Raw genomic sequence first — 11926 nt, 5'->3', positions numbered from 1 at the left:
AAGGTCCACGCGCCCTCCTCGTGCTTGGAGACCGACTTGATGGTCGAGACGTGGAAGGGGACGAGGCGCCCAAACAATTGCAGCAGGACAGAGAGACAGAGAGAGAGAGAGAGAGAGAGATGAGAGTGAGAGTGAGAGAGAGAGAGAAGGGGGGGGGGGAGAGGGGGGGGGAGAGAGGGGGGGGGGAGGGAGGGAGGGAGGGAGGGAGGGAGGGAGGGAGGGAGGGAGGGAGAGAGAGAGAGAGAGAGAGAGAGAGAGAGAGAGAGAGAGAGAGAGAGAGAGAGAGACCTGGCCGAGGAAGAAGACGGAGGCGGTGCCCACCCTGTGCAGGACACTGACGATGACACTCAACAATGATGATGAGAGTACCAGTAGCAGCAGTAGTGGCAGCGATAAGGATAACGTGCGGGCCTGTAGCCTGGCATCGACAGCGCGAACTGGTACTCGTGGAAGCCGGCCGACGCACCTGTCCACAGCAGCAGGCAGGTGTGAAGAGACGCGCTGTGCGGGGCAGTCGACGGGTCGGAGGAGGGGGGGCGTGGGGTGGTCGCGCCGAAGGTTGCGAGGGTGGCGAGGGGGGCCGCCAGCCCCGCGCCGGCGAGAGGCTTGTAGCAGCTGCGCTTGAGCATCGCGTTCACCTGCGGCGCGGGAAGAGGCGGGGCTATGCGAACGCGTCTTGACGCGGCGGCGGCGGCGGCGGCGTCGATGTCTGTCGATGCCGCCGCCCCGTCGCCGAGATCTCGCCGAGATCTCGCCGAGATCCCGCCAAGATCCCGCCGAGATCTCGGCCAGATACTTGCCCAGATCTGGCCGTGACCCAGCCGAGATTCGCAGCTGCTGCACTTGCCTGCAGGCTGGGACCTTACCCTACCCCCACGTCACCCGAACCCACTTGGCTGCGAGATTCCAGTGAATGCCCAAGATATGGGGAGATATGGGGAGATTTGCCTGCAAGTTCCAGCGGCGGCCCCAGAACTCGCGCGGGCTGCAGGATTTGAAGACAGGGTTGTCGAAGCCTGCAGGCAAGTGGGTTTGGGTACCGTGGGGGTAAGGTATGGGTTCGGTACCGTGGGGGTAGGGGACGGGGTGACGCCGCCGTCGATCGGGTCGTGGCCCTGCGCGAGGACGAGGATCGAGCCCAGCGTGAGGAGGAGGGAGAGGAAGAGGTAGATGAGGACGGTGCCTGCGGAGAGAAGGTTCCGCGAAGGTTCGGCGAGGGCTCCGAGCTGGCTCGCGAGGAGCAGGGGAGCGGAGGCGGCAGAGGAGCGGAAGGCGGCACCGCTCAAGTTGTCGCCAACGCGCACCAGAGCAGCGGCGAGCGGCCCGCTCACGCCGCACGCCTCGCAGACCGCCGCGGTAGGCCGAAACCCAAACGGCTCAATTGCGCTGACAAAGGCCGCAGTGGCCGCGTAGGTCGCGCAGAGCTTGGCGAGCTGAGACCGCAGCTTGCCGGGCGGCGGCCGCAGCGGCTTGCCGTCCCTGTAGCGCGGATCGACGTCGGCCGACATGTAGAAGATCCACTCGGCGAGGCTGGCGGCGGCGCCGACCGGCGTGGTGCCCACGCTCCGCTCGATGGCGCGGAAGAAGCACCAAGCGAAGGCGGTCGCTGCGAGGAAGGAGCCGAGCTGCGCGTCGGCGTACGTGCCTCCCCACCACGCGAGGAGCGGATCGCGGAGCACAAAGGGTAGAGCGGCCATCGCACCGGCTGCCGGCCAGAGCAGCAACTTGGAGGTGCCGAGGAGCCGAGTCACGACGGCAAAGCCAAAGCGGCAAGTGGCGGTGAGGGCGAGGATGGCGAGAGCGGTGAGCACCGGCTGAGCGTCGGGCAGGAGGAGCGAGGGCATGCTCGTCGTGTGCGAGCGCGGGATTGCAGCCAAGCCAGAAAAAGAATTTTCTGCAAAAGAATTTTCCATTATCACAGGGAACCCACGGGAGCCGCCTAAGGACAACTCTCTCTCACACAGCAGACAGGCTCGACACAGGCGCTGACGGCAAAGCGCACCCTAAGTCCACAGCCGAACACAGACCGCTGCGAGGTGGAAGAAGGGTGGACGACGGCTAGCACCGCACTTCTCTCCTTAAAATCCCTGTGTGGTGGCGGTGTGCCGTCCTCCCATCCACCCTCCCTTGCATGGGTTGTCTGTTTTATTTATTTCTTTTTTCGATGATCGAAAAGACCGGGGGGGAGAGAGAGAGACCAAGAGTGAGGGGGCCTGCGACTGGCACGCGCTCGGCCACTGCCGCACTGGCGCCGACGGCACTGGCCAGGGGCTGCGCGCCGCGAACCCCGGCGACACATCACTCGCCCGACACTAGCCCGCAGGTGGCGGGGTCGAAGGCGTGGGTCGAGCTGCCCCCGTAGGCCGTCGGGACGTACCTGCGTCGTCAGCAGTGCGGGGGGGGGAGGGCACTGTTGATGAGAGTGCGAGCTGGCTGCGCGTCTCTAGGCGGTCGGGGCGTACTCGGCGGGCAGGCTCTTGAGGAGCTCCTCCTGCGTATTGATGAACTTGACCTAGTGGGATCGGGGGCCGGGGTGAGGAACACATCTCGCCACACGCACAGCGGTAGGGGGAAGGGCCAGGCGGAGAATCTCTCGCGATCTCCACAGGCGCCCAGACCCACAAGCATGCCACCCCCCCCCCATCCCCGTCCCGCGGCATGAGTAGAGTGCAAGGCGCCGCGCGGCTGCGGCTCGTGCACCTTTGAACGTGTGCGCGCGTCGAGGAAGTGCTTGACCAGGCCCCACAGCATCGGGAGGAGCTTGCCGGACGGGTAGACGTACCTTATGCATCCAATCGGCAATATCATCTGGTGGTTCGATGATTTAGTTGTGGTTGAGAGCTCGCCGGACGGGAGGCGACCGTCGCAGTGTACGAATGGGTTAGGGCACGGGAGTGCGGACTCGGTCGTGCAGCGCACTCGGAGCACCGCCATGAACAAAACGAGTTGTGCGGCCGAATACAGCCTCGAATACACAGCTGACAAGGCGCGTGTCGTCTCGGTTGCGAATGAAGACATGTGCGCATTGAGTTCCACATCTGCATGGGCGGTGCCCGGCGCCGAGCCGCTCCGGGTAGTTGTCGCTCAGCTGGGTGAAGACCGCCTAGAAAGAAAGCTCAGCAGGAGCCTGGCGTGCTGTGGGTGTGTCTTCTTCGTGAAGAGTCGCTTACTACACTATACCGCCTGAGAGAGGTGAGGTGTGCAGAGGGTGGGTGGTAAAGCCTCAGGGCTGTGAGTCTGAGGCGTGGACGGGGCGTCGACCCGCCTTGAGCAGCGTGTAGTCCCAGTTCTTCTTGATGGAGAAGCCGGTACGGTCGTAAAAGACGGCGAACTGGGCCTGGCCGGGCGGCAGCTGCGCGATCACCCTCTCGATCTCGTAAAAGACGGAGCGCACGCTCGCCTCGAGGTCTCGCGTCGCCGGGTCGAACTTGCCGCTGTGTATGAGGACGAGAGGCCGCCCGGCGGCGTCGGTGCCATACGAATAGAACTTGCCCTTCTGGAGCTCAGCGAGGACGGCGCCCTCAGGCTTGATCGGCAAGTTCTCGGCCCGCCACTTGACGTGCGCTGATATCATCTCGACCGTCGCGGGCACTTTGAACTTTCTCGCGACCAAGAAGCGGCGCAATTGTAGCGAGTCGCCGGCCAGCGGGTGGTCGGTCCCAAGCGCTGCGAGCAGATCGGGTTCGACAGCCGCGAGAAAGGGCTCGAGGGAGGCGTCGGTCGCCAGCGTGCCCTTTAAAAGCAGCGGCTTCAGCGCCTTCTCTTGCTCGGCAGTGAGAGGCATGTGAACTCCGGCACCTCCGTCTTGACCGCGAGGGAGGAGCGCTGGTGTCGATGAGGTTCCTAGCACCCTGCTTGCCACAGCCGCCCACTTTGGGATCGCCGCCTGCATCCAAAAATTCTTTTCAGCCGTTACGTAAAGGGGCGGCAGAGCGTCCATAGACACCTCACTAGACCCCACATACGGTCTCGTCCGTGCCTCGCAGGCCGGTGAGATTGCTAGAGGTGGAGCAAGCTGCTCTAGCCTCACATGTCAATTCCTGTCGTCTGTTGTTTGTTGTGCCCTTGTTTGTGCCCTTGGCACCGTGGAGTGCTGGGGGGGGCGACAGGGAGGATGTGGCCCTGAGTTATGTGTACGCCGACTCAGGGTGTGTGGCAGCCAGCTGGCTGTGTGTCTTGTGAGCCTGTTTGTGTCTGTGTGTCGCTCGTGCGTGTCGTCATCATCTGTCCAGCGTCCACCCATACCGCGTTGGTGTCCAGTCCGAGCCTGGCTGTTCTTCACCTTTCTACCTACCTACCTGGCGCAGTACTGCGACGCACTTTGGGATCGAGGGGGTGGAACGGTATTCGGTAAACTGCGTTTCCTTTTCGATGCGCGCCTGGCGCTTCTCGCCAGCCAGGCTGACTCGGCAACCGGCACGCGAGCCGACTGCGCGTCCCGAGCCCACGGATCGGCGCCATCGCACAGGCCCGCCAGCCGCCGCATAGCTCCAGAGAGGCCACTGGCGTTGTGCTGCACTGCCTGAAGGCGCTGCTGAGGCTCTGTTTCAGCTGAAGCTGCCCCGTGCGCCGCCGCGAGCACCGCGTAGTGGTCTCGCCCTCTGGAGAGCCCCAGTACGACCCCTCGCGGCCACTCGCGCCGTTGCAGCAGCTCCGACCCCGCCACTCCGGCTCCCGAGCGCGCGGCGAGCACGAGGAAGAGCATGCGCATGGGCCAAAATCCGTTACTCGGGAGCGTCTCCTTCGAGGCGCCCCTCTTTGGCGCGCCCGTCTTCGGCCAGGTCACCACGCTGCCGCTCCAGGGAGAGGACGGCCCTCTGGCAGCGCTTGCCGTGTATGGTGTCGTGAGATCACGCGGGCGCGTGGTACGTCACCACTGATGACTGAGTGCTGCACGTCTCTGCGGCCGGGCGCGTGCGCAGCGTGGCCGCCCTGGAAGGCGTCAGCTTTCGCGGCATCGCCATTAGCCCGGACGGCAGCGCGCTGTTTGTGGCGGACTGCGGCAACTACAAGATCCGGCGAGTGGAGGCTGCGACTGGCGCGGTGACCACGCTTGCGGGCAGTGGCGAGGAAGGCAACGCTGACGGCGTGGGTGGCGCGGCGCAGTTCAAACACGCACACGGCGTCGCCATCAGCCCCGATGGCAGCGCTCTGTTTCTGGCAGACTTCCGCAACGACAAGATCCTGCGGGTGGAGGTGGCGACTGGCGCGGTGACGACGGTGGCAGGAAGCGGCACCGTGGGCAGCGCCGATGGCGTGGGTGGCGCGGCGCAGTTCTATTACCCAAGCGGCATCACCATCAGCCCAGACGGCAGCGCGCTGTTTGTTGCGGACCACCTCAACGACAAGATCCGGCGGGTGGAGGTGGCGACTGGCGCGGTGACCACTCTCGCGGGCAGCGGCGACTGCGGCAGCACGGATGGCGCGGGCGGCGCGGCGCAGTTCTACCGCCCAATCGACGTCGCCATCAGCCCGGACGGCAGCGCGCTGTTTGTGACAGACTTCGGCAACCACAAGATCCGGCGGGTCGAGGTGGCGACGGGTGCTGTGACGACGCTCGCGGGCAGCGGCACTAGCGGCGACGCTGATGGCGTGGGCGACGCGGCGCAGTTCACAAACCCACTCGGCGTCGCCGTCAGCGCCGACGGCAGCACGCTGCTGGTTTGCACGAACGACGGTGGCCTCCGCCAGGTCTGCGTGTCGGCGCCTCCTCCGCCTCCCACCTTCGCGCCGATTGTGGTGCCGCCCTCGACCATGGTGGACGACTTCGGAAAGATGTGCGGCGACCCCACTCTCCCCGAGGGCAAGGTCACCTTCATCGTCGGCGATGACGAAAAGCGCCTCGAGCACGTCAGCAAGTGTCCTCTGCGTGCGGTCCGTGTTCTTTCGGACCATGTTCGGCATCGGCATGAAGGAGCGCGACGCCGCCGAGGTCACGGTGCGCAACACCGACCTCGCCACCTTCACCGCCCTCGTCCGCTACCTCTGCACCGACCAGCTCGACCTCGGCGAGGAGGAGGGCGGCAGAGCGCAGCGCGCGCTCGACCTGCGGCAGCTGGCGCAGATGTACCAGGTGCCGCGCCTCGAGCTGCTGTGCGCACAGGCGCTGCAGGAGAGCGTCGGGCCGGCGAGCGCCGTGCCGCTGCTCGAGGCGGCGCACGCGACGGGCGACGGGCGGCTGCTCGCGCAGTGCCGCCGCTACGTGGCCGACAACGCCGCCGAGGTGCGGGCGAGCGGCGGCGTGGAGCAGCTGCGCGACCTCGGCGTAGCCAAGGGGCTGCTCGGCGACGCGCTCGACCAGGTGGCGGAGCTCAAGATGGGCGCTGCTCGTGCGGCGGCGGCGCACCTGAGCGTGTTTGAGGGTGCCGCACGCTGCCAGGGCGCGGGCGTCGCCTCGCTCTCTCTACATCGATCTCTGTGGTGTGTGGACCGCGAGGCCATGTCAGCTTTTGAAAGCTCCTACCTATGACCTTGCATATGTGCGGTGGGGTGTGCTGGTCCGCGGTCTGTGTCGCGTCCTCGAGAGGTTTGTCCCTGGCCGGTTCTCCCACATATATCCGATGTCTCGGGCGGCACCTCTCGTACACTATACTTCTTCTTGTCACTTCTCTATCTCTCACGAGTCACGTGCGCTCTCGCGACACTCGCGAGCCACACACAAACCAGCTCCCAGGTTCGGGCTCTAGACGGTCTACCGGGCTCCGCTCGCCCTCGATCACGTTCACGATCCGACATGCACGTGGACGTGCACCTCCTTACTGGGCTGGGCCGCGGCGGCTGCCTTCTGCGGCTCCTTCTTCTCCTCCCCCGCCACCGCCGCCTCCTCCTCCGCCGCCGCCTCCTCCCCCGGCTGCGTCTTGCCATCGGACGCCGCGCCCTCATCCTCCCGGATCATGCGTGTCACCACCTCCTCCATCACCTTCTTCACCTCCGCTGCGGCCGCCTCTGCGGGTCGCTTGCGCATCTGGATAAAGTAGGCCTGCAGCTGCGCCATCGAGACGGTCCTCTCGCCCAGCTCGGCGGTCAGCGCCTCCTCAAAGGCCGCGGCAAGGGCTGGCTCCGCCTTTGGGTAGAACTGCGCAAACAGCATCCGCATCTGCTCGCTAGTCGCGTCGGAGAAGTGGACGTGCATGTCAACGCGGCCGTTGCGGATCAGCGCGGGGTCGAGCCGCTCGCGGTGGTTGGTGGTGAGCACAAAGAGCTGCCCCGAAGAGCCGCCCACTCCGTCGAGCGCGTTGAGCAAGCCGGAGAAGGTCACCGCGGACTTGTCTCCGTCCTTCTTGCCGCGCCCTCCCGTGAAGACGGCGTCGATGTCCTCAAAGACGAGGATCGACTTGGCTGGTACCCTCTGCACGGCGCTCTTGAGGCCGTCGTCCGTCATCTCGGGGTGCGAGAGCGACGAGAAGTAGCACACGTTGCGCTTGAAGCGGCCCGCGAGCGCCTGGATGATGGAGGTCTTGCCCGCGCCCGGCGAGCCGTGCAGCAGGTAGGACCGCTTGTACGGGATGCCGTGCTGGACGTACCATTGCTTGGTCGCCGGCGCCGCAAAGTCAGCGATGTCGTCTACCAGCTTGCTCTTCAGCTCCGCGGGCAGCACCACCGACTCCACGGGCCGAGCTTGCGCCGTCTCGGCCTTGTGCCAATACTGATGCTGCACGTGCCAGCGGAAGATGTTGAAGACGTTGCCGGTGCAGGCGTCCGCGCTGGCGATGAGATGGTCGCAGAAGCGGACGAGCGCGCTGATGTCGGCGTCCGAGACGAGCACGAGCGTGCGCATGAGAGATGCGCTGCAATTCGTGCCGACCACCTCGCCCAGCGTGTGGTGCACCGCAAAGATCTTGGCTGACTCAAAGGTGAACTCAAACGTGCCGAGGCCGAGCACCTTGGTGGCGACGCGGCTCTGCGCGTCGTCGTCGTCCTCGCTGTCGCTGCCATCGCAGCAGCGGCTGTTGCCAGAGCCCACGCGCATGCCGAACGACCTCGCCGCGCTGGCGTGCTTCATCACGTGCGAAGCAACGAGGCTGTGCAGCTCGGTCCCCGCCGGAAGCTCGACGATGGTCGGATCCGGCCCGACGGCGAGAGACGCGAGCAGCGAAGGCGAGAGCGGCTCCGTGCGAGTGAGGAGCTCGGGGACGCGGTCGACGAGGATAGGAGAGGAAGACATGGTGCTGCTATCTAGACACGGGTGTCCGCGCCGCGTCCAGGACCTGACGTTTGGTAAGGGACGAAAGCCGGCGTGAATCCCAAGGGGAAAGCCACGCGAGTATGGTCAGCTTCTGCCTAGCGTACGTGCGACGGAGCAGATTGTTCTTCACCAGCATATCGCTAGTTCATCGCACCATAGTTCTCGCCGCGAATTTTCTTCCCGTGCGATGTCAGTCAGCAACCCGTGCCGTGTAGCTCCCAGTGTGGACGCACGAGACGCCGACGGACCCTTCCATAGCGCGCCAATGTATCCTTACTTGCGGCTTGAAATTGTTTTTGGGTGATGAAGATAAACAGTGCGTGAATCCGTTAGGATTCTCGCCCGCTCTGCTGAGGGGAGGGGACGGTCCTTACTCGCGGCTTCTCCCGCCTTTCGGCGCAACTCTGCCCCGCTAGCAGCATATTTTGGCCCCTCGAGTTTATCGAGCTCTCCTCGCGCAAGGACGACTCTTCTGACGCCCACTGCGATCATTTGCCGCCAAGTCATATCGTTGCTCAGGTCCACTCTCTCTTCGAACACTTGTACCTCCACGGATGATGTTGCCGGTTGCTCGGTGCCCGAATTTTCTTCCCGGGCGTGAGTGAATTGCGGCGGCGTCGGGAGCCGGTGTTCGGCCACTCCGACCTACAGCCAGCCCGAATGGTGGCCACCCTGCCATCTGGCCCGCTCGAGGTGAAGACGGGCCGCCTCACGTCCTCGTACCAGGCAAGGTGGTGCGCAATCGAGACAATCAAGGGCGGGCCTTGCTTCACTGTGCGGAAGATCGGACCCCGACTCGACGGAAAGCCCGACCGGATCCTGCCGCTCGACTCCATGTCCATCCGTGGCGACGATGACGGGCTTGGTATCAAAATTCTAGGAGCAGACGGAAGCGTCCGCCTCACTCTACGCGCTGCCAACGCTGACGTCAAGCGTGAGTGGTGCGGTGGCCTTACCACCGCTCCTCCCGCTGCCACGCACTTTGAGAGCACGGGCTCCCTTTTGACCGCCGAGCTCGGCGAGGGCGACGAGGACGACAACGAGGTGACGGCGTCTGCCGAGCCTGTCGTGAAGAGCGGCTCCGAGCCTGCCGGCCCAGTGAAAAGCGGCTCCGGGGAGGATCTCGCCGCGTCTCTGGCGTCAACCATGTCGGAGATGTCGCAGCAGATCGAGCGGCTTGCCAAGGGCGGCGTGCCCAGGGGCGGCTCGGGCGACACGGTCCTCTCCGAGTCGTCGCAGTCGGACGAGGCGGCCAGCCCGCGAAGCGTCTCCTCCCGAGACGTCCAGCTCGCCCTCGGCGCCGAGCTCAAGTCGGGCGGCATCTCTTTGCGCAGCACCACGCGCGACGCCGACGCCGCCAGCCGAGGAGCCCGCTTCTCGCGCGAGAGGGCGGACACGGCGGAGCGCCGCCACGTCCGCTTTGAGGCGGCGGCGGACGAGGACGACGACGAGGAGGTCGCGTCGGTGTCGGACGCAGTATCAGCGGCGGCATCGGACGCGGCGGCCGAGGAGGAGGGTCTGGAGGAGGACATCAAGGGCCACGAGGCGGACGCGCTCGCGACGGCGCTGCTGGCGCGGCCGCGAGGCCCAGCCTCCCGCCGCTCCCCGTCCTTCTCGCCGTCTCAGAGCCCGCGGCGCTCGGAGCTCGACGACGGGGTGAAGGGCGCGCCCCCGCCGATGTCGACGGCCACACCCTTCAACTCCTCAGAGGCGTTGGGCGCCGGCCCAGAGGAGGAGGAGGAAGAGAAGGAGGAGGAGGAGAAGGCCGCGGAGGAGGAAGAGAAGGAGGTGGTGAAGGCAGTGGAGGAGGCACAGGAGGAGCGGCAGCACTCCGCAGCGCTGCACGCCTGGGCCCTTGCGGCCATCGACGCGACCGAGACCGAGGCGGAGGCGGCAGAGGTGGAGCAGGAGGCAGAGGCGGCAGCGGCCGAGGCAGAGGAGTGGGAGTACGGCAGCGACACCGCGAGCGATGCCACGAGCGAGGCGTCCGAGGAGAGTGGGGACCCGCTCGTATCGAGCTGCCGGCCCCTGCACACGTGTGTTCTCGGCAAACGCCCCGCGCCCCGCTCCGAGGGCTTCGAAGACGAGGCGACCGCGATCGCAGCGGTGCTCTCCGGCGCACTCGCCGGGTACGGTGCCGTAGACGCTCGCCACAGGCTCTGGCTAGTCGAGCAAGCACGGCTCTTCCCGGAGAACACACGCATCCCCACTAGAATGCAGCGACGCTCCTGTCCTCGACGGCCCTGTCCTCACCCTCTGTGCACTCTGCCCCGCAGGCTCGAGGTCTCGTATAAGCCGCACGGCCCCGACGGCGACGTGGTAGAGGCCCGCCTCCTGCGGCTCGACCCCATCCTCGACTCCATCCAGGAGAGCGACCTCGAGAGCGCCGAGGAGGAGGAGGGGGGGGAGGTGGCGGCGCTGCCGGCTGAGCGGCAGCCGGACCAGGCAACCGGCTCGACGCGCCGCCGTGGCCTCTCCCTCACCCTCTCTGTGGCGGGGCGGACCGAGACGGCGACCTCGCAGGTCCAGCGACTCTCCTCTGGGAGGCTTCGTATGGACCGCCTCGGAGCCTTCCCCATAGGCGACCGCCGACATGCTCGTCAACGACTCGACCGCCGCCGAGCTCATCTTGCAGCAGGCGGACGCGCTGGCGGGCTCGGCAGCCGCCGGGGCAGAGCCGGCCGGCAGCCTGGCTTCGGAGGGGGAGGCTCGCGGCGCTCCAGCAGGGGAGGGCGGCACCGAGGCGGAGGGTGCCGCTGTGTGCGGCCCGATCAACGTGCTCCTCCCTCCATCGGCAGAGAAGGGCGAGCCGGAGGCGGAGGCGGAGGCGGGGGCGGAGGCGGAGGCGGAGGCGGAGGCGGAGGCGGAGGCGACGGCGACGCCGCTCCTGGCTGCCAAGACGGCACCGCCACCGCCGCGCAAGAAGTCCGGCCTCGCCCTCCTCCAGGGCTCAGCCGTCAAGCCGCCAGCCGGCGGAGCTGCTGCGCCCAAGGAGGCCAAGAAGGCAGCCTCGGCGCCGGCCAGCAAGGAGCAGCCGCATGCCAAGGTCTCAAGTTCCGCCTCCGGAGGCCAGCCACGCGGAGCCTTCTAGGAGCCTTTCAGGAAGCTCCCCTGCGCCTTTCTGTAGGTTGAGCTCTCCCTCCGCGAGGACGGCTCGGTGCGCGTACTCGTCGCCGCTGGTACGGAGGGCGCCGCCGCTGCGGGCGGCGGCGGCAGGCTCGGCGCACCGAAGCGGCACGCCAAGGCTGAGCCATCACTCGATGAGCTTCAAGCGTTCAAGGCGCGCCTCTCTCTCCCTCTCTCGCTCTCCTCGCTCGCCCCCCCCCCCCCTCATATCTCGCCCTCTCGCCCTCTCGCCCCTTGCATCCCAACTCCAGTCGAACGCCACCCCCGCACACCCCTCGCCCTCGTGCAGGCGCGCCTCGAGGCGGCGCTCCTCGGAGCAGCAGACGACGCGGCAAACGAGAAGGCGGCGGACGATGCGGCGAGCACCGCCGGCGCCGGCGCCATCGGCGCTACGCCGCCCGCGCCCGCATCGATCAGCCTCCGCAGCCAGCTAGAGGGCGCGGAGCCGGAAGGCGCGGAGCCGGAGGGCGCCGTCGACGGCGGCGGCTCCTGCGGGCAGGGCCCTCGGCTGAGGGGCTACTCCATCCCGCAGCCGCCCCTCGCGCCGGCGGGCCGCGACCAGGCGCTGACCGAGGAGGAGCACGCGCGGCTCCGCGTCAAGCTCGCCGCCGCCTC

At 66.8% G+C, this 11926-nt stretch overlaps 4 protein-coding genes across 4 annotated transcripts in view; 2 read left to right on the top strand and 2 right to left on the bottom strand.

Annotated features, from left to right (window-relative positions):
- EMIHUDRAFT_444869 (hypothetical protein) overlaps nt 1–3839 on the bottom strand; it is a 22654-nt gene extending 18815 nt beyond the window's left edge. Inside the window, exons 1-5 of the mRNA XM_005772009.1 lie at nt 3266–3839; nt 3054–3103; nt 2701–2782; nt 2463–2512; nt 2196–2377 (exon numbers count right to left, since the gene is read on the bottom strand). Of these exons, the coding sequence (XP_005772066.1) occupies nt 2299–2377; nt 2463–2512; nt 2701–2782; nt 3054–3103; nt 3266–3784 (780 nt within the window). The 5' untranslated portion in view covers nt 3785–3839 and the 3' untranslated portion in view covers nt 2196–2298. The remainder of the gene's footprint in view (nt 1–2195; nt 2378–2462; nt 2513–2700; nt 2783–3053; nt 3104–3265) is intronic.
- A 1111-nt stretch (nt 3840–4950) lies between these two features.
- On the top strand, nt 4951–5661 carry EMIHUDRAFT_75425 (hypothetical protein; the record flags this gene model as incomplete). The annotated part of the gene is made up of 1 exon (XM_005772008.1): nt 4951–5661. A coding segment is annotated over one exon (711 nt), but the record flags the coding sequence as incomplete, so codon positions are not given.
- An 883-nt stretch (nt 5662–6544) lies between these two features.
- EMIHUDRAFT_369425 (putative mitochondrial chaperone BCS1) lies at nt 6545–8190 on the bottom strand. The gene has a single exon (XM_005772007.1). It carries the CDS (start codon nt 8162–8164, stop codon nt 6722–6724), a length of 1443 nt encoding a protein of 480 aa, XP_005772064.1. The 5' UTR covers nt 8165–8190; the 3' UTR covers nt 6545–6721.
- A 655-nt stretch (nt 8191–8845) lies between these two features.
- The window catches only part of EMIHUDRAFT_117934 (hypothetical protein), a gene marked incomplete at both ends in the record, with an annotated part of 4003 nt that continues 922 nt past the window's right edge, over nt 8846–11926 (top strand). The window contains 5 exons of the mRNA XM_005772006.1: nt 8846–10314; nt 10462–10708; nt 10767–11231; nt 11313–11342; nt 11601–11906. Of these exons, the coding sequence (XP_005772063.1) occupies nt 8846–10314; nt 10462–10708; nt 10767–11231; nt 11313–11342; nt 11601–11906 (2517 nt within the window). The remainder of the gene's footprint in view (nt 10315–10461; nt 10709–10766; nt 11232–11312; nt 11343–11600; nt 11907–11926) is intronic.

This window comes from Emiliania huxleyi (assembly GCF_000372725.1).
Source record: "Emiliania huxleyi CCMP1516 unplaced genomic scaffold EMIHUscaffold_369, whole genome shotgun sequence".
NCBI lineage: Eukaryota > Haptophyta > Isochrysidales > Noelaerhabdaceae > Emiliania > Emiliania huxleyi.
This window is presented reverse-complemented; position numbering and strand designations above follow the sequence as displayed.

Bases quoted from the DNA above. Each gene is read 5' to 3' on its own strand.
- EMIHUDRAFT_369425 (XM_005772007.1), bottom strand. From the start codon at position 8,164: ATGTCTTCCTCTCCTATCCTCGTCGACCGCGTCCCCGAGCTCCTCACT.